Source organism: Calypte anna, chromosome 3, assembly GCF_003957555.1.
Source record: "Calypte anna isolate BGI_N300 chromosome 3, bCalAnn1_v1.p, whole genome shotgun sequence".
In the NCBI taxonomy this organism is placed as follows: Eukaryota; Metazoa; Chordata; class Aves; order Apodiformes; family Trochilidae; genus Calypte; species Calypte anna.
This window is the reverse complement of record NC_044246.1, coordinates 111,676,116-111,697,954: the sequence shown is the minus strand read 5'-3', so window position 1 is coordinate 111,697,954 and position 21,839 is coordinate 111,676,116. Positions and strand designations below refer to the sequence as shown.

Here is a 21,839-nt window from a genome sequence, read left to right as displayed (position 1 = left end):
ACTCTCTCCAACTCCCTGAAAGGAGGTTGGAGCCAGAGGGGGGTTGGGCTCTTTTCCCAGGCAACTCTCAGCAAGACAAGAGGGCAGGGTCTCAAGTTGTGCCAGGGGAGGTTTTGGTTAGATATTAGGAAGAAATTCTTTATGGAGAGGGAGATCAGACATTGGAATGGGCTGCCCAGGGAAGTAGTGGATTCTCCATCCCTGGAGATATTTCAAAAGAGACTGGATGTGGCACTCAGTGCCATGGGCTGGGAACTGCAGCAGTAGTGGCTCAAGGGTTGGACTTGATGGTCTCTGAGGTCCCTTCCAACCCAGCCAATTCTATGATTCTATGATTCTATGATTTTGGGGAAGAGGGAGTTAAAAAAATCACCAGATAAACATCTATCATGTTGGCACAATGATTTGCAAAAATTTTAGACCAAATATTGAAGGAGTGGTCTCCCAAAGAGTCTCTTGGCTTTGTCACTTGTTTGCCAGCCTGAGTGGGAATGTGAGTTATTTATTTATTAATTTCCTGCTATTTATTAATTTGCTGCAGTTGCTGCTGCCTCTTCTGAGCCCTGGTAGTTGCAGGAAGAAGCTGAGAAACTGATACTGAGAGTTCATGTCCCCAAAGGCTGACATAAAGGCAACCCCAGGCAAGCTGATAACAGTAGCAGCTAAAAACATAAAATAGAAAGAAATCTTCCTGAAAATGGAAGAAAAAAAAAAAAAAAGAGGTGGGAGGAAGGGATTAGTGTGCTGAATTACAAGGAGCCTGCACATCTTTTATTGTGTGCTAGTAAAACATTATTTTATGTTTATATAATTTATTCATTCATTTGGAGCTGTAATGGGGAAGGAGTGGATAAGCCCCCAAATTAATCTGTGTTATACACAGACTCTGGGCTTGGTACACAAGGTGTGGGCTTGAAATAAGTTGTGCATGAAACTTGCCAGGTGGATGTCAGAGAGGGGAAGATGGATCTCCTCCCTGATCCTTTTGTTCTTTGCTATACCAGGAAGAACAAATACCTCCCTAGGGATACCCAGGGATTTCTCACCCACCTGGGATTTTGCCCAGGTTTGGTTCTCTACTGAGTTTGTGTCCTCTGCTTCACTGGGTTCAAAATAAGAAATGTTGCAAGGGAGGGTTTCCCCTGGGTGTCTGATGTGGGGTCACATCCATCAAAAATCTGGTGACCATTTAAGGTGCTGAGTTCATGCTGTACTTGCATCCTTGGGGAACACAGGCTGAGAGAGTTGGGGTTGTTCAGCCTGGAGAAAAGAAGGCTCTGGGGAGACCTGGAGCTTTCAGTCCCTGAAGGGTCTATAGAAAAACTGGGGAGGGAGTTTTAACCAGGGCATGGAGTGATGGGATGCTGGGGAAAGGATTCAAGATGCAAGAGGGGAAATTTATAGATATTAGGAAATGTTACTGTGAAGGTGGTGAGAACCTGGTCCAGGTTGTCCAGAGAATCTGTAGTGGCTCCTACTCTGGAAATGCTGAAGGTTGGGTGGAATTTGGAGCAACCTGGTGTAGAGGGAGGTGTCCCTGACTGCAGGGGAGTTGGAACCAGATGATACTTGAGTTTTCTTCTAACTCAAACCAGTCTAGGATTCTGTGTATGAAGACTTTTTGGCCTCAATCTAGCTCCTGCTTTTTATGAACCTTGCAGAAACACAGCACCTTTGTTGTTTCCCTCCTTCTGCAAAACTTAGTTGAAGTTGGCCATGGTCAGGTGTGAGCACTGAGGGTGTCACAGATGGATGCAGGAATGTTGTGGTCTCATAAGCCCTGTTTTTTTTCAAGTTATCCCTCCAGCTGTCTGGTATCTGCTGGAGTAGGAGTGTAAAGACATCAGCCAGCTCCAGCTTCATCATTCAAGGCTTGTTTTATGCCAACTCCTCTTCCCCCCATCCTGACTCTCAAGCTCCTACCATTTGTTGTGTCCTGTGCTGAAGCTGGAAAAAGTTCTGGAGGAAAAAGCCTGTATCCAAATAACTTTCTTCTGGTTTCTTCTGGTTCATCCAACAGCACACATGGGATGGACACTCAGCCATGACCCTGGCACTTGCAGCTGCTGATGCTGCTCTTTAGTCGTACTGAGAAGTGTTTAATTTAAAGGCTGTAGGTCAAACACTGGGTACCAAGCAGGGAAAAAAGAAAAAAAAAGAAAAAAAAAGGTTTTTCTTATATGAAAAGTCAAGGAGGGTGTGAGATGTTCTTAACCTGCTTGGCTGTAGGCAGAAGGAAAGGAGTTGGAGTCTCTGCATGGTGGAGGTGTCTTGGACATGGCCATAAAACCCTTCAAGAGCTGAGATGTCTCTCTCACAGCTTTTCCTTTGGGGTCTCAACCGAGTTGATCCATTCCAGTGGATGTAAAAGCAACCTCAGCAAAGCCCCCCATGCAGGGATGGTATCATATGGTGTCTGCAGGGTCAGTGTGGGCTCCAGCCTGTCCCATATTGATAACAGGGCAGCTAGACAAGGCATCCAGGCTAACAGAGGTGTGCAATCAGTCTGTAAATCTTTTATTCCACTTTATTTTACCATGGGCTGCTTAACAGGGATGAGACAGAACCACCACCATCCATCAAAGGAACTTCTCAAGGCCCTTGCAGCTGGAGATTGCACTGGGTTTTTCTCCTAGGAAGCAGAGAGAGATGAACAATGTCCAGGCAGCTCACATCTTCTTGCAAAGATCTTACGGAGATGCTTTTTCATCTTAGACAAGTGTGTAGGACTGCAAGGGAAAGGTCACCAAGTCTACTACTACTGTCTCATTTTCCTTAATCAGTTCAGTGGCTTTCCTGTATTCCTGCAGAGCTGCTTTCCCTCCAACCCCCCCTGTAAATTCCTCTGCACTGTGGTAATTTAAGGTACTTTACTTAAGCAAACTCTTTTTTCTCCCTTCAGAGATTCTTATTTCATAGATTCTTTAGATTTATTATCTTCATGATAATATAAGAATGGTACAAGTAAATATCTCTTGGTCTTGTGTTGTTAGCTGGTATTAGACTGTCTAATTTTATTAAAAAAATATTTAAACAAATCACCAACCAATGATGCACACGCACATGGCTGTGGATGAAACCAGACATCTCACTGGAAACCTTTAGTTCCAGACTGGGTGAAATAACAGAGATTTTTATGACCTTGGCCAAGTAATTTTCTGCCCCTGTAATAATTCTTGGGTAGCACAAACTTGTGTTTAACCAATAAAATCTGTCTTTGCTTAGGTCGATAGAGTAGGGACTTCCTGTGGGCACAAGTATCATCTAAATCCCAGAATGCAGCTTTTAGCATATTTGTAGATTTTCTGCATTACATTTTTCAGCTGGTCAATAGTTGTCAGTTTCTCAGGTGCTTTCAACCAGTTCTTGTGCCTTATTACTCTGCTATCTAGGCTCTGGCTTTTATGCCAGATGGTGCTGGTGGAACTGAAAGGGGAAAGAGTCTTCCCAGAGGTGACAACAGAAGTGCAGCAGGAATAACTTAATCAGAGGGAACCTTAAATTGAGAACTAGAGTGTTTTCTAGCAAGAAAGGGGGATCCTTTTGAAAAAGTAGTCAAATTCAGAATAAGAGTTTATTTTTCTTAACACTTGCAAGACCTCCATACACAATTTACTGCATTTTTGATGCTAGCAGGAAGATCAGCCTGGTGTGTTCCTTATGTTGTTTTCCCACTAGAGTTAACTGGAGGGTTCCCTTTAGAGCACCCTTGGAATCCAAGTTATTCCATGATTCCATGACTTCAGAGGGTTATAGTGACATCAGAGTGACTTCAATCCATTTAACAAATCTGCTGAGTAAAGTGTTTTGCTGGCAGCCTTGGTTGAGGTTGTGCCAGACAGGATTTGATGGAATTTGTATTTTTTGTGCTACAGTTGGCTTGATAAGCAGTGTATCTGGGAAGTGTCTGACTTCCCATGGACTGTACCCTCCTCTGTCCCCTGCCCTGAGATAGAAATGAGTTTAATTAACTTTTTTTGAGTGAATCTATTGGATGATCTTGTATATTGTATATAATCTGGCTTGCAGGGCTATCAGTGAAGAGTAACTCTCTCTGAGGAGACAGTAGATAAAGATATATATCTTTTTAGCTGGAATTTTGTCCTAAATTTCTGAAATATATAAATATATGCTTGCAAATAATGAAGATGAAGCTTGTCCTATTACACTCAGCAACAATGGGAAAATTGTGTTCTCCCTGTACCAGTTTTGTACAGATGTGAAGTTGATCTCTGCAATGGTGAAGTGATTCACTCCCTCTGACATGTTTTCACTGTGTGTGTTTTAATTCAGTCATAGAATCATAGAATCATAGAATTGGCTGGGTTGGAAGGGACCTCAGAGATCATCGAGTTCAACCCTTGAACCACTGTTGCGGTTGCTAGACCATGGCACTCAGTGCCACATCCAGGCTCTTCTTAAAAACCTCCAGGGATGGAGAATCCACCCCCTCCCTGGGCAGCCCATTCCAATGCCTGATCACCCTCTCCAGAAATAAATTCTTCCTAATATCCAACCTAAACCTCCCCTGGCACATCTTAAGCCCATGGCCTCTTGTCTGACTGAGAGCTGCCTGGGAGCAGAACCCAACCCCACCCTGGCTCCAAGCTCTTTTCAGGGAGTTGGAGAGGGTGATGAGGTCTCCCCTGAGCCTCCTCTTCTCCAGCCTCAACACCCCCAGCTCCCTCAGCCCTTCCTCACAGGACTTGTGCTAGATCCCTTCACAGCCTCCTTGCTCTTCTCTGGACCTGCTCCAGCACCTCAATCTCCTGCCTGAGCTGAAGGGCCCAGAACTGGACACAGGACTCAAGCTGTGGCCTCCCCAGGGCTGAGCACAGGGGCAGAATCCCTTCCCTGGACCTGCTGGCCACGCTGTTCCTGACACAGCCCAGGATGCCATTGGCCTTCTTGGCTACCTGGGCACACTGCTAGCTCCTGTTCAGCTTCCTGGCAATCCAGACTCCCAGGTCCCTTTCTGCCACTCTGTGCCCAGTCTGGAGCTCCCCATGGGGTTGTTGTGGCCAAAGTGCAGGACCCGGCACTTGGCCTTGTTGAACCTCATCCCGTTGGAATCAGCCCAACTCTCCAGTCTGCCCAGGTCCCTCTGCAGAGCCCTCCTGCCTTCCAGCTGATCCAGTCAAATGAATAACTATATAAAAGAACAACTATAATAACACCCCCAGTACTGGCTCACCTAAGCTGTAGCTCCAGACCTAAAGCTTTAAACCACACAAAGTGCTGTGATTAAAAGTGGTGTAACAAGATTTTGTCCTTCATTCTGAATTTATTCTTTCCACTGCTGTCTGGGATTAGCACAACCTGGTGAGGACCACACATTTCCATGTCTGGTTTTCACTCCTTTATCAGATAAGTTGAGACTGTTCTTCTGTGTGAGCCCAAACTAATTGGCTCTGGGTGCCCGTGTCCACATCTGTGCACAGATGTCCCTGCAAAACCATGCAGACATTCCTGAAGAAATCAGTCAAACCTGCACTGCAAATCGTGTGCTTCAAGTTTAGAGGTGAGGAGGAACCATGCCAAGGAACAGGCAGGTGTTAATGGGGCATTGCTCATCATGAGCCAGGCTGTTTGCTGTTTTCCAGGTAATCAGAGCTAAATTTGGAACTGATCAGCATCAGAAGAGAGGAGATAAATATATGGAGGAGTCTAAAAAAGAATTAGAAAGAAGGAATGTCTCTTAATGTGCATGAGTGGCAGGAGAGCCTTTTAAACCCAAACTGTTGCCCACCTTGCAGGATGTTTTAATTCCGAGCTCTTTAGGCTGTTTTCCTGCTATTGCCAGGAATTACCATGCAGTTCTGCTTTTTGGGAGGCAGAGAGAGACACACACCAGGAAACCTGCAGCCCTTCTGCAGCCAGACCTACAGCAAGCCCCTTGTTATCCTGTGCAGAATCAGAGGCAACCCCCAAATTATGATCCTCATTCCTGAAGGCTCAGAACCTCTCTAACCCCAAGGTGCCTCCAGACATTTGCTCTCTGTGGGGTCCTGCCCCCAGAAAGTAGCTGAAGGTGTTGGCATCTCAACTGCTGCACTCTCAGCAACCTTGGCTTTTTTTTAATTTTCTTTTTTTCTTTTTTTTTTTTCTTCTTTTTTCCCCCCTTTTTCCCTTTTTTCCTTTTTTGCCTTTTTATTTTCTTTTTTTTATTTTTATCTTTTTATCTTTTTTCCTTTTTTCCCTTTTTTTCTTTTTTTCTTCTTCTTGGTTTTTAATTTTCTTTTTCTTCTTTTTTTTTTCTTCTTCTTTTTCCCCTTTTCCCTTTTTTTTCCTTTTTTTGTCTTTTTATCTTCTTTTTTTATTTTTATCTTTTTATCTTTTTTTCTTTTTTCCCTTTTTTTCTTTTTTTCTTCTTCTTGGTTTTTTATTTTCTTTTTCTTTTTTTTTTTTTTTTTTTTTTCCCCTTTTCCCTTTTTTTTCTTTTTGCCTTTTTATCTTCTTTTTTTTTTTCTTTTTTCTTTTTATCTTTTTCCCTTTTTTCCCTTTTTTTCTTTTTTTCTTCTTCTTGGTTTTTTATTTTCTTTTTCTTTTTTTTTTCTTCTTCTTTTTCCCCTTTTCCCTTTTTTTTCCTTTTTTGCCATTTTTTCTTCTTTTTTTTTTCTTTTTTCTTTTTATCTTTTTCCCTTTTTTCCCTTTTTTTCTTTTTTTCTTCTTCTTGGTTTTTAATTTTCTTTTTCTTTTTTTTTTTCTTCTTTCTTTTTCCCCTTTTCCCTTTTTTTTCCTCTTTTGCCTTTTTATCTTTTTTTTTTTTTTTTCTTTTTATCTTTTTTCCTTTTTTTTTTCCTTTTTTTCCCTTTTTTTTCCTTGGTCTTTTTTTTTTCCTCCTTTTTTTTTTTTTTCTTTTTTCCCCCAGCTTGGACTCCACTTTTGTGGTCGCTGGGACCAGGACTCCAGCTGGCCTGCGGGCCACCAGCCGCGAGATGGCGATAACGTCACGATAGAAGAAGGCAGAACCCTGCTGCTGGGGACCATCACCACCAACCTCAACCTGCTGCATCTCAAAGGTCTGCAGAAAGGGATGGGGGGTGTCAGTGCTCTTGTTTCTCCGAAACTGGAGCTTTTCATAGCCGTGATCTTCCCTTTCCAGGGAAAGAGACACCTGGTCAGGCAAGCTGAGCCTGCTTGATACAAGAGGATGGGGGAAAGCATTTAATTATTATTATTAAATATTATGTATGCAGAAGGCACCGTTTGTGCTGTTTGAGGAGTAATAACCAGACAAGTAGGAAGGTTTTGTTGCTTTTTTTCTCTTTTCCCCCAGATACTCCAAGCTCTGCTGTCCTGAGTGGCTTTTAAGTGACAGTGGCAGCACTGATGACAATAATCAGCTCTGTTTTGTTTGGCATCTTTTGAGGCAAAGCAAGAAGGCTTTACAAAATTAATGATGTTACAGAATTACAGGCCACAGCTACCAAGTGTAATAAATAATGCAAGATCCTACAGTATGGCTGGGGGAAAGTAAATAACCAAGCACAATGACTGGGCTGGGGGGGGGAAAACACTGGGTTTGACTGGTTCATGTACCCTGAGGTAGATTCAGGATGTCAGGAGGTGTATCTCTGTGGGTGTTAAAATAAGAATTAAAATTACATAGCATTTAGTGCAAGAAATATTCCTTCCTAGAAATGAGACCCTGGTTGTGAAAACTCTGGTGCACAGGCTTGATATGAAGTGAATAAGTTGTTCTGGTGAAATAGTCCATATTCAGCCTATAGGGAAGTCCCTGCTGAAATGGAGCTGAAGAAAAATATAAGGCTTATATATATAGATATAATATATTATATATATAATATATATATTATAAGAGATATAATAGATTTTTTGCAGGTAGGAATGATGTTCTATTAAAACAAGTTCAAAGCACTATTGTTTTTCGTTGAGATGATGATGAAACACAAGCATTTGCTGATTGTATTTAAATCTAATTTTGAATAATCATTCTATCAAGAAAAAACTTTGCAAGTTTATTCCTATTGTGAGAAGATTAAAAAAAAAAAAAGAAGATTGAACTTGCTCAGTGTCAGTTCAGAGGTTCTCAAGAACTGCAACCCCAGGCAGTTGTTGTTGTTTTGCTGGGGTTTTTATTGTTTTATTTAAAAGAAAAAAAAAAGTATGCAAGGCTGAAAAATTGTGAAATGTTCTAGTATAATTTTCCTCCTTCTCTTCCCTAATGAGAATCCTAAATCTGGGTGATGTGAGATTCTTCTTTAGCTCCATTGTGATTATTATCAGATATAGCAGAGGAGGGAGGTTGGAGCCCCAGATCTCTGAGGCATTTGAGTACAAATCCAGATGAGGGTTTGGGAGCACAGTCTCTGACTTTGTGAAGAATTGGGGCTCTGTATTCCAGTGGAAACCCTATAAACTGTGGGTTCATTTGATCTATGAATCAGGAAGCAAGCAGAGGTCTGACTGAATTTAATGAAGTTTGGAGCAGTAGTTTTATGGCTTCAGCTCATCTAACACTCAGATGTCTCCCCTTTATCACATGGCCCAAGAAGCTTGGTTTATTTTGTAGATTGAGTTGGAAAGCAGCAATAAAATATTTTAGATGCTATTATTTTCTGTGTTGCTACCTGCCAAACATAGGGACCAGATAGTTTAGAAGCAGAGACCTACATGGTAATTGTTTAGCTGAGCTTCATCTTTGCTGAAGTTTCCTTCTTGCATCCACCCCCACTTCCATGGGTGCTGCTGTTTATCCTTGGCTGGATTTGGAGTCAAGAAATGCTGAGATCCACTCTGATCTGGATTAATCTTTCCCAGTTTTCCCTTTCTTTAAGTTTTCCAGCACAGAGGAGGTGTTTAGGCTCCTGTATTGATAGAAACACACACCACCAAAGACTTGTTCATCTCAAATACCATCTTAAGATGAATCACAGGTGTTCCCTGTAGAGTGGCAACTACAGAGCCTGTGAACATGGCAAATAAATAATTGCCAAGTTTCATAGAATCATAGAATTAGCCGGGTTGGAAGGGACCTCAGAGATCATCAAGTCCAACCCTTGACCCACCGGAGCAGTTGCTAGACCATGGCACTGAGTGCCACATCCAGACTTTTTTTAAATGTCTCCAGGGACGGAGAATCTACCACCTCACCGGGCAGTCCATTCCATAGCCTAATCACCCTCTCCATGAAGAAATTCTTTCTAATATCTAACCTAAACCTCCCCTGGCACAACTTAAGACTGTGTCCTCTTGTCTTGTTGAAGGTCGTCTGTGAAAAGAGTCCAGTTCCCACCTCGCTACAGCCTCCTTTCAGGTAGTTGTAGACAGCAATGAGGTCTCCCCTGAGCCTCCTCTTCTTCAGCCTGAACAGCCCCAGCTCCCTCAGCCTCTCCTCATAGGGCCTGTGCTCGAGTCCCTTCACCAGCCTGGTTGCCCTCCTTTGGACCTGTTCCAGGACCTCTACATCCTTCTTAAACTGAGGGGCCCAGAACTGGACACAGTACTCGAGGTGTGGCCTAACCAGCGCTGAGTACAGGGGAAGAATCACCTCCCTGGACCTGCTGGTGATGCTGTTTTTGATACAGGCCAGGATGCCATTGGCCTTCTTGGCCACCTGGGCACACTGCTGGCTCATGTTCAGTTTCTTGTCGATGCAGACTCCCAGGTCCCTTTCTGCTTGGCTGCTCTCCAGCCACTCTGTCCCCAGCCTGTAGCGCTGCATGGGGTTGTTGTGGCCAAAGTGCAGGACCCGGCACTTGACCTTGTTGAACCTCATCCCGTTGGAATCGGCCCAGCTCTCTAGTCTGTCCAGGTCCCTCTACAGAGCCCTCCTGCCTTCGAGTTGGTCCACACTTCCTCCCAGCTTGGTGTCATCTGCGAATTTGCTGATGATGGACTCAATCCCTTCGTCTAAGTCGTCGATAAAGATATTGAACAGAACTGGGCCCAACACTGATCCCTGGGGGACACCACTAGTGACCGGCCGCCAACTGGATGCAGCCCCGTTCACCACCACTCTCTGGGCCCGGCCCTCCAGCCAGTTCCTAACCCAGCACAGGGTGCTCCTGTCCAAGCTGTGGGCTGACAGCTTTTTCAGGAGAAGACAGCTTTTTCAGGAGAAACTTTTACCCCACTGCAAGATGAGCACAACATTAAACCTGTAGGCAGGTGTAGATACCTGCTTTGATTGAAGCATCCCTTTCCAATCCTAGCTGAAGAGTTTTTCTTAGCTGGAAATGGGATTAAATTGGAGTTTGTGCTCTCACAAGCTGAAAATCCAACAGACTTTATGACAAAAAGGTGTCATTTTTACTGAGTCCACTCCTCTGTGAAGAACCTGTACTGCTCTTTTTTCTGGGGCTGTATCCAGCAAACCCAACATATGTTTACAGACCCATTTCTTGCAACTCCCCTTTTTTATTACACCATGAGGATTTTGATTACTGCCCCTGTCATCTCTCCTTTTGATGTTTTCAACACTGTAGAAATTGTTTAAAGTGTATTTTAACAAGGAAATCAGCTATATCTACAGCTTTGGAGTCACTCTGATTTGGCTGTGTTAATGTATAGCCAAGTATATAGTGGTTCTGTTAGTGGCCAGGCTGTTTAGACAGAAGATCTGGAGGCCAAAGGAATAGAGAGAAATGGGATTAGGCAGCTGGGTCCTGCTCATTGCCATGATTGCTCAGCAGCATCTCCTTCCCCTTCCAGGAGCAGAGCCTGAACACGTGGGGACCATCAGTGGAAAGTTTGATAACCAGCCTGTGAAACTGCTCAGTCAGTGCTGATGGGGGAAGAGATACAAGATAGACAGATTGGAGATAACTGTAAATTCAGCAGATTGCAGTTATTTTTGTAATCCCAACATCACAAGTATGGAAATACTTATGCTAACCCAGGACAGATGGAAATTTCCTTTGAGCAGAGCTTATGCTGGGGTAACTCCTTTGTGTTGGCTTCATTGGTACCTCAGACATGTGCTGTTGCCTTTATCTGAATTTATAGCACTCTAGAGAGGTCTGGAGACCAAAAAAAAAAAAAAAAAAAAAAAAAGATGTTTGGTCTTCCATTAATACCTTGGGGATGATTTTTGGGGTGATGCTGCCAGTATACCCTGGTAGGGTTGAAGATCCCCAGTTGCATTTGCAACTTTGAGATGTCCATCCTTACAGGATGAAGTGAGAAGATTGCTTTGGCCTCCACTCTAGGAAAGCTTCAATGTCACCTGTCCCAGATCTTCTTTTCACTTGAAGTTAGTGCTGCATCTTGGTAGCCTTGCAGAAGCCAACTTTCCTGTTCCCTCTTCATGGCCAGACTCCAGGCTGAGGTTTTGGAAAAGTCCAACCTACTTCATCTGCCTCTAAATACTGTGCACCCAGTTTCCAAAGTACCACAGCTAACATGGACTTTTTTCCAAATTAGAAAAAAAAAAAAGGGGGGGGGAGAGGGAACTAACAAGCACCCAAGATGCTCATGTTATTGTCAGTTATCATCTGCTTTTGGACCTGTGTCCAGTGAGCAATGCTTATCCCCATCAGTATTTCAAATGTCCTATAATCATAGAATCTTTTAGGTTGGAAAAGACCTCTGGGATCATTGAGTCCAAGCATTATTCCTACTTTTCAATGCTTGCTTAGGTCAGGCTGTGGCTAGAATGGATCCTATGAGTAGATCTGGGAAGAAAAGAAATCCAAACATTGATCTTGCTGACTCTTCCCTAGGCTTTCATCACAGAATCATAGAATAGTTTGGGTTGGAAGAGACCTTAAAGATCACCTACTTCCAACCCCCCTGCATGGGCAGGGACACCTCCCACCAGACCAGTTTTATCAAAGCCCCATTAACCTGGCATCAACACTTCCAGGGATGAGGCAGCCACTGCTTCCTTGGGCAACCTGTTCCAGTGTCTCTCCACCCTCACAGGAAAGAATTCTTTCCTCGTGTCCAACCTCAATCTCCCCTCTCCAAGTTTCACCCCATTTCCCTTGTCCTCTCCCTGCCCCCCCATGTCCAAAGCCCTCCCCCAGCTTTCTTGTAGCCCCTTCAGATATTGGAAGGTTGCTCTGAGCTCACTTGGGAGCCTCCTCTTCTCCAGGCTGAACAACCCCAATCCCTCAGCCTGGCTTCCCAGGGAGGTGCTCAGCCCTCTGAGCATTTGAGTGGCTCTGCTCTGGACAGCTTCCAGGAGCTCTCTGTCCTTCTGATGTTGGGGACTCCAGAACTCCAGAATGATGCTCCTTCATGAGTAGCCGTGAAATAAGGAGTCCTTTCCTGTCTGTGGCATCAACCAGTCCTCAACCCCAGTTTAAAATCCCTTGCCAGTAGAAAGGGTGGGAAGAGCTGCTTGTGTCATGGTGTTTTCTGTGCCATTTTCCTCAGCCCATTTGGGATGTTCATTGGGATACTTTTTTTTGCAGGCAGTTTCTAGTTCATATTTTCTTTTTTTAATCAGGCAGAGACATTACAATTAAAATACCGTAAAAGTGACTCTGGCAGTATTGCAATAAGCATGTTTTTTAATTAAAGAAAGAACAGGGGATGTGCAAATAGTACCAGCTAATGGGAAATTTCATCCAATGTATATTTTAATTGAGATTTAAAAGGAAGGAAAGTCAGCCTTATTTCTCCCTGTTGTTATGTGATATTCTCCTAAGCTGTTACAGTGAGGTGTACCAAGTCTGCAATAATTACAGTCTCAGAGCTTTAATGTCCAGGCTGTTTCACTGAAAAAAAGCAATAGAAAGGCATAATTCTTTCATTTGTGAGTATGTTTTTTCACAGGAACTCAGTGTTAATCAGTAGAGTCCAACTCAGAGATCTGGACAGTCTTGGAGGAAGGGTTTTAAGGCCCTAACTCTGTAGCAATGTGATGATGGGTTTTTTTGTTGTTTTTTTTTTCAAGTTCTTCCCCCAGCTGTGAGTCCTGGTTCATGTTTGGGTATAGGCTGCATATTTCTCTTTCCCATCTTGTTTTGGATGGGCTTACAACATGCACATTGAACTCCCAGGGCTCTTACTTGCTAATGAAATTATTCTGGCAGCTCTTGAGTCTTTATGGGGGTATCACAGGACCAGATTGGTGGAAGCTGATCCCAGCTGAGGAACCTCATACAGCTCTTACAGAGACCAGGCTAAAACCCAGGGCAGCAACATCCCCTTACTCTGTTTGGAGGCAGGGAAGGAGGAGGGGACATATGACTTTTGGAGAAGAAGATGTTGCCTCTAACCATGGGATGGAAAGATCTCCTAGGTCTTCCTCCAACTGTCTTGGAAACTCATCAGTAGCAGCTTTGTACCCTTGGTGGCTCTGTTCTCACACAAGTTCATCTGGTATGAAAATACAGCAGTTGTGACCTGCACAGGCTGGGAACTGAGGTTTTAGGTCTTCTTAGGGTTTTACATGCAGATAAATAACTTCAAAGGCAAGAGTCTGTGTCAGAAGCCCAGAAATACAGAGAAAATGTGCTGTGGAACAGTGTTGCATTTGAGTCTCTTAAGTTTTGCAGTGTCCCTTCTTCTGATGGCTTGACAGATTGTGTGTTAGTTTAGTTTTTTTTGTAGGAACAGGTTGTTGCTAAGACCAAGGTCCAACCCACTGTGCTGGACATGAGGAGAGAAATCTCATCTGTAATATCTTTAATTTCAAATTCCAGATATCTGTGAAAACTGAGAAATCTGAGAAAACTGTGGGTTGAGGAGCATAGCAAGGAGAAACAGTCTGGTCTAATGGTCACCCAGACAGGCTCAAGGGGAGCAGAAACATAATCCTGCTCCCCAAAACAGTGCTCCTGTGTGTTCCCAGATGTCTCGTTCCATTCCTATGAAGCATTTAATATGCTCCCATTAGATGTAGACTCAAAATAATAGCCCAAGGACCTCTTTATTTTTTATGACACCTCTATGTGTGATACTTCTCTTGATGCCTTCACAGGGCTCAGATGGAACCTTCCTTCATTAGATCCTAGATGATGGGCCCTGAAATGTGCTATCAAAGCCATTTAGGAGTCCAAACCTCTTCCCTACCAGGTTAGCTCTTCTCTGGCAAATTCATCAAAAACTAAAAAAAAAAATTGCAAATTGTCTTGGAGGCTACCTAAGAGCTGAAGAGGGAGAGTCACAGAATAGTTTGGGATGGAAAGGACCTTAGAGATCACCCAGTTCCAACCCCTTGCATGGTCAGGGACACCTCCCACAGCCCAGGTTGCTCCAAGCCCCATCCAACCTGGGCTGAGACACTGCCAGGAATGGGACAGCCACAGCTTCTCTGGGCAATCTGTCACTCCTCACTTACATTGTGCTAAAGGGGTGCTGGATTTGGAGCTCCCAGCAACTGATAAGACTGTCCTGCTGCTGTAGAAGTGGGTGGCAACACCCAGCAGTGGCAGACCTGGGTGATGGAGAGTGAAGGGTAACACCAGGAACATGTCACTTGGCCAAGTTGCTCAAAGATAGACCTACAACAGCATCTTCTGGGCTGGTTCCTGTGTTTAAAAGAAGGAGCCCAAGCAGCTTACAAGGGAGAACATGTTGCTTGAGTAGATGGCTTTGAGCACAGCAAGCCAAAAAACCACAGCCTTGTCAGGCTTGGAAGACAGTTGCTGTCTGAGAGCAGTGAGGCAGCTGCTGTTTCCTTGCCCAGGGATGGATTAAAGCCTCCATCCAGCAAAATGCTGAAATACAAGCTTAAGTTTTTTACATTTTTGTGACATCCTGGTGGAAATACATGGGCATGTGAATTCTCAGATGGTTTGGGGTTTGTACCTCTGTATTATGAATGTGGAGGAACATAGGAAAGGAGGTGGAGAGTGAGTTTTGGACTCTGGGTTCAGGCAGCCTGTGGGATGCAGCCAACATAACAAACTGCTTTTCTCCTTTGCATCTTTGCTCAGCAGTGGTCCAGCCTGCAATCAACTTTTTATTGTTCATCCAAAAGTCATATGAGCATGTCAACAGGGTGCAGGAGACAGGTCCATGAAATAATCACTTGTTCTTATTTAAGGCTCATAAACTCTTTATTCCTCTTCCCGTACACAGGAGGTTCTTTGTTGTTTTGTGGTTTTCATTTTTTTTTTCCTCCTTGGAGGCCCCACCAGGCACACTTTTGGAGCCAGAGAATGAGCAATAAGCAGACTGCCAGCACACAGCAGCCTTGTTGTATAGGATCAGTTGTTTCAGTAAAGATATTCCAGCTCTGGCAGTTGCCTCCTGCTGTTTGCCACACAGGGATGTTTGCCAGGAATATAACTTCAGAGCCTCAGCCTGTCTCATGGGGGATTCTGTGGCTTTGTCATGTGAAATGCTGAAGGAGATGAATTGGTATGATGGTGGGAAGGAGTCATCCAGCTGAGGAAGTGACCTTTCAACCTGCAAATTCTCTTCTCTACAGAGGAGGTTTCCTGTTAGTTGCAGGGATGTGACACAGTTGGCACAGCTGACCTGAGGACAGCTGCTTCTGGGGCTTGTAGAGAGAAATAAGAAGCTGAGTAGCCCCCCTGTAATCCTGGAGGGAACAGCTGATGACCTGCTGAGCCACTTGGATTCTCACAACTCTATGGGACCAGACAGGATCCACCCCAGAGTGATGAGGATGCTGGGGAAGAGCTCCCCAAGCTGGTCCCCATCATTTACCAACAGTCCTGACTCACTGGGGAGGTCCCAGAGGATTGGAAGTTGGCAAATGTCATACCAATCCACAAAAAGGGACAAAAGGAGGACCCAGGAAACTACAGAGCTGTCAGCCTGACCTCAGTGCCTGGCTGGGTTATGGAGCAGGGGATCAGACCCAGCCAGCACCAGGTTAGGAAGGGCAGGTCCTGTCTGACCAACCCAAGCTCCTTTATCACCAGGTGACCCACCTGGGGATGAGGACTCTGCGGATGGAGTCTCCCTGGACTTCAGCAAAACCTTTGACACCATCTTCCATAGCATTCTCCTGGAAAGGCTCAGACAGGAGCACTCTGTGTTTGGTTAGGAACTTCTGGAGGCCACCAGAGAATGGTGCTGAATGGTGCTGATCCAATTGATGGCTGTGCTATCCCCCAGGGATCAGTGCTGGGCCCAGTTCTGTTTAATATCTTCATTGATGATTTAGATGAAGGGATTGAGTCCACCATGAGCAAATTCACAGATGACATCAAGTTGGGGAGGAGTGTGAATCAGCTGGAAGGCAGGAGGGCTCTGCAGAGGGACCTGGACAGACTGGAGAGTTGGGCTGATTCCAACGGGATGAGGTTCAACACGGCCAAGTGCCGGGTCCTGCACTTTGGCCACAACAACCCCATGGGGAGCTCCAGGCTGGGCACAGAGTGGCAGAAAGGGACCTGGGAGTTTGGATTGCCAGGAAGCTGAACAGGAGCCAGCAGTGTGCCCAGGTGGCCAAGAAGGCCAATGGCATCCTGGGCTGTGTCAGGAACAGCGTGGCCAGCAGGTCCAGGGAAGGGATTCTGCCCCTGTGCTCAGCTCTGCGGAGGCCACAGCTTGAGTCCTGTGTCCAGTTCTGGGCCCCTCAGCTCAGGAAGGAGATTGAGGTGCTGGAGCAGGTCCAGAGAAGAGCAAGGAGGCTGTGAAGGGATCCAACACAAGTGCTGTGAGGAAGGGCTGAGGGAGCTGGGGGTGTTGAGGCTGGAGAAGAGGAGGCTCAGGGGAGACCTCATCACTCTCTCCAACTCCCTGAAAGGAGGTTGGAGCCAGGGGGGGCCTGGGCTCTTTTCCCAGGCAACTCTCAGCAAGACAAGAGGGCAGGGTCTCAAGTTGTGCCAGGGGAGGTTTAGGTTGGATATTAGGAAGAAATTCTTTACGGAGAGGGTGATCAGCCATTGGAATGGGCTGCCCAGGGAAGTAGTGGATTCTCCATCCCTGGAGGTTTTTAAGAAGAGACTGGATGTGGCACTGAGTGCCATGGTCTGGGAACCATGGGGGGAGTGGATCAAGGATTTGACTTGACGATCCCAGAGCTCCTTTCCAACCTGGATGATTCTGTGATTCTGTGAATTCTTTGGTTGATACTCTCCTAACATCTTCTATTATTGATTAAAAAAAATATATAGATCTTGATTCCATCCATCAGCTTTCTTGCAGTTTGCTTGCTTTAACACTACATGCAGCTAAACATGAAGAAACAGAATTAAATCTGGCCACAGTCCCTTTTATCCTAGCTCCCTAATGAGCTGTTTGTTAGAAAAAATGGACTCTTTCTCAGATTGTCTTGTATCGATGGTGATTGCTTAAGTGTGGCTTCAAAAGATGATAATAAAAAGCTCTCCATGGAAAATTCACTTTGGAATGAGGACTTTTTTTCCCTTTGAGCTCTTGAAATCTCTAGAGCCCTCTAAATCACAACCTAAATGAGAAATAACACTTTTTTTTAATGTATTGTGAGAACATCTATGTTAGAAGGTTGTTTTTTTTACCAAATGAAGTTTTTGAGAAGGGATATAAGCTGCCGTGCCTGAAAGTATGAATCTCCATGACAGAGGCAAGCAGAAACTTCCCACAGCAATCCTCAAAAGCCTCTACACCTTCTTTGTTCATTCTTTTTTAGAATGATGCATGGTGCAGCCTCTTTCCAGTGAAAATGTTCATAGAATCATAGAATCATAGAATTGGCTGGGTTGGAAGGGACCTCAGAGATCATTGAGTCCAACCCTTGAACCACCGTTGCGGTTGCTAGACCATGGCACTGAGTGCCACATCCAGTCTCTTTTGAAATATCTCCAGACACGGAGAATCCACTACTTCCCTGGGCAGCCCATTCCAATGTCTGATCACCCTCTCCAGAAAGAAATTCTTTCTAATATCCAACCTAAACTTCCCCTGGCACAATTTGAGACCCTGCCCTCTTGTCTTGTTGAAAGTCATTTGGCAAAAGAGCCCAACCCCAGCTCTCTCAGCCCCTCCTCATAGGGTCTGTGCTCGTGTCCCTTCACCAGCCTGGTTGCCCTCCTTTGGACCTGCTCCAGGACCTCTATATCCTTCCTGTTCTGGATACCTGGGCTGCATGAGGGAATCTGGGACACCTGATACATTATTTTTCCAATTCCTTTCCTTTTGAGTGCACTCTCTACCATTTCCCAAGGACCTTGGAGGTAAATGTCTTTTCAAAAAACCTCTTCTTCCAATGGTGTGATGGTGCTGTAGTTGACACAAAAGAATCCAACCCCCACCTTATTATCAGGTTTGTTTTTCTTAATATCCCTGTTTTAATTTTCTCCCCATTATTTGGGTCTGGCTGTTTCTCCTGTGGGACAGAGGGAGTTGCCTCCAGTTTAGTTTTTTTTCTCTTTTTTTTTTTTTTTTTTTAAGACAGATAAAGAAAGATTTCTTTTCAGGGCAGAGAGGTGGAGGCTAATTGCTGGGTTAATTGAGAAGAATGGTGCTTCTGATGTTCTCACAAAGTATCAAATAGCCTCGACATATTTCTCCCCCCTCTCCTTCATCCTACCTAAAGAGACCCATTGAATTTGCACATTACTGTACAGAAGTGATTAAGGGTTTAATTGTATTTATTTTGCTTGGTGGGGAGGCCATCATAACAGTAGTTGATTGATTTTTATAAAATCACCCTCAAGGTCATATGTAGGACTTTGCTTTCCTGTGCAGCCATAACAAACAATTTGAGGGTCACAGCCAAAGGCTCAGTTGAGCAATATTCTTGCTTTCTGCTCTCAGAGAGAGGTCAAGTGCAATAAAAGAAGGAAGCATAACTTTTATTTTCTTTTTTAAAAAAAGGGGAAGACAATCTTGTAAAGCAGCAGCTGTATATTTATTCTGACCCAATGAAAAACACAGAGATACTGAGAGATGAGGGCTAGAGGGACAATATGCAATTTTTTTGACATAAGTATATGTAAGTTTGACTGCAGTTTGTTTTACACTTAGACTTGGTAAATGAGTAGATGAAACCCTGATAATGCTTTCTTTTCTGTGATGAATTTCTTTTCTTTTTTTTTGTTTTTTTAATCTTCAGCAGCTGAACTTTTCTTTTTACACCAAAGTGCCTTTTGGCTTTGTTCTGGGAGAACTTCAGAAGCTTTGCAAATAGGCAGGGGACAACATTAGAATGTGACCATGAGTGCTGTTGATAGATCTATCTTCTATGATTACGTGTTGGGTCTGACTGCTACTTCTAAGGGAAAGCCAAAGCATCACATGCAGCAAGTGCCTTCTGGTGGTCTTTATCTTGCAAATCTTTGTACTAAGTGTCCTTGGGTTGCATCTAGGGACAGAGAAACCCAAGAGCCAGGCAAAAAGCCCCATCTTGAAGTCCAATTATTATTATCTCAATACATCCCTATCTTTTTTCCTCAGAATGAGGAAACCTTGGTTCCATGCAGCGTTATCTCCATCCAGCAGGATTCAAACCTGCAGGTCAGGCACACTGGGATTATTGTTCATACTTGCACCTACTGCACATCAGTTACCAGCAGCCAAGCTTACCAGATACCCAGAAAACCCCAAAAGAGAGAAAATCTTTGAGTCAAAGGAGAGAAAAATTATCCAGGACAACTGGCACACAGTTAACCTATTATGGTGGAACACAAATTTTTAAATAGAAGAAAGGAAACAAAAGGGGGAAAGGACTAGTTATAGAGGACTGGTGTCTGTGTAAAGAAGGAGAAAATTATTTTTTGGATCTACATGAGAGTGAGCTACTCTTGATGTGCCAAATCCATCTTATGTGCACAAGAGATGGTGCAGAACTTGTTTTAATACCCATCCCCAAAGCATTAACTCTTGCTTGTAGTGTAACAAAGCAACCAGGTGCCCCTAATTGCCAGGGAGTGGGCATGAGCTTGTGTTAAGCCCACCTGTGCCTAATTAGGGGCACCTGGTTGCCTCGTTACACTACACTTGCTGATCCAACTGCTTCTGGTTTTTGCTGGAAAAAGAACTCCATGTAAAATGCAAGCAGACTTCTTCTCTCTCCTTGCTAGATTTCCAGAGAAGCAGGTGAGTGTAGTACTGATAACAAAGCATGGTTCTGCTATGTGCTCTGTGGGGTCTCTGGGGACAGGTCAGGAGACAAATCCCAGATGTTGATGGGAATCAGGCACCTTCCCATGCTTGCCTCAAGGTACAGTGGAACATCTCCAAATGGAAAAGGGCTCTGGGGTCTTATATTCCCCCATCCATGCCTTTCATCCCACAGGGAAGGAACAGTGAGGAATTTGCATGAGGAATTTAATATTCTAACCTGTCTTGTAGAGAGGTTGAAAATTTTGGATGGCTAAAATGTGACCGAAACTTAGGAAAACTTTTGGGGAGGTTGTTTGAGGCAAGGCTATGATTTTACAATCAAATAATAGAGCAACTTTGGCTACCAGCCTTAGTGGTTCAGTGGCAGAGCATGGCAGCAATTAGAATACTCATTAAAAATTGTATGGAGAGAACTGGAAACAGAAATTACTTTATTTCAGTGGGAACAGAGCATAGGAAGTCAATAAAGACCTTGAGGAAGGTGTCTATTTTATGTTAGGAATAAAATAAATCACAGTGATTTATAGTTCCCTTTCTAGATTGCAGTGATAAAATTATCAACACTGCTGCTATAAGGCAAATGTATTTAATAAATATTTCTGCTCTCAGCCTGGGAAGGAATAAGATGGTAAATTATACCACAGGAGGAAGATGGACCAGCAGTCCATTTATTACTGAAGAATGTTAATATAGTCAAGTTGTTAAATAGCAGCTTTCAGGAGCTGACATTCTTACATCAACAGGTCCAGTCTCATTCAAGAGCTTTAAAACTGCTGGTAGAGGCATTCTGTAGCCCACAGATATTAATTTCATAATCATTAATAAATGGGAAATTACAAGTATCTGTAGGAGTTCTGATATTGTGTCAGGATCCAGACAGGGAAAAGAAAAATATATTGAATGCTTAGTTTGATATCAAGCACAAGTCAAAAGAGAAAACTGTATAAACTTAAATATTTCAGTTGATGGAACCCATAGATTATTGACCATAGAATTTTAGGGAATGACAGAAATTTTATGAAAAAATCCCACACCAAGCTAAGTCTATTTTCCAGTAAGAAAATCACAGTTTTTTATAACAAATATATTTGGTAAAATGGGTGATGACTAACTGGGGATCACCTGCCCAAGCCTCATAGCAGCTGACAGACATGAAATGCACTAAATTATCAGTGGCAAACCATTTTTCTGCCTCTTTGGGTAGCACTGCACATCATCAATGATCTGAAAATCAGTGGAGAACCATCACTAATCAGACTTTGTGAATGCCATTCACACCAAATGCAGATTTAGACAGCTGGGAAGAGAGCTGGGCAAGGAGGACTCAGGTATAAAAGTCATGGTTACACAGTAGGGACCTTTGTCAGATAAAGCCATGATCATGAAGATCAGAATTCAAGGCCCAAGGATGCCCACCTGATGGGTATTGTAGTGTTCTACTGTGACAAGCAAGAGGCAGAGTGTGGGCTAAGTGAGTTTTGTCTCTATAGACAGCATCAAGAAAAACAAAAGAGCAGAAGGTTTAGGAGTATTAGGCTTTCCAGTGCCAGAAGGAGCATTGGTTGTGAGAGAGGATGTCCTGCTTTGTGAACTTGAGATGATTCCTTGCTAGGAGAGCATTAAAACCTTATCAACAAGCCTGAAAAAGGAAGATATTTGGTTTCATCTCTAAGTACTTTCACAGAAAATACTGTTTTCTACACCTCTCTCCAGTGCGATGCAGGGGGGTAGAAAAAGCTCTGTCTGAAAGCTCTTCCTTGACAAATTACGATTAGAAATTAAGCAGAAACGGTGAACAGCAAGAAAGATGATCTGTTGGGATGATAACAGAAAATGGTGAAGTCTCCAAGTTACTTGATTGTCTGCCTTTCTGGAGAGTACACAGGGGGCAAGTGCAG

The 21,839-nt window shown here is 43.8% G+C and overlaps 1 protein-coding gene across 1 annotated transcript in view; it reads left to right on the top strand.

Annotated features, from left to right (window-relative positions):
- PKHD1 (PKHD1 ciliary IPT domain containing fibrocystin/polyductin) overlaps positions 1–21,839 on the top strand; it is a 272,533-nt gene that overhangs the window by 87,606 nt on the left and 163,088 nt on the right. The window contains exon 36 of the mRNA XM_030448416.1: positions 6,872–7,022. Within this exon, the coding sequence (XP_030304276.1) occupies positions 6,872–7,022 (151 nt within the window). The remainder of the gene's footprint in view (positions 1–6,871; positions 7,023–21,839) is intronic.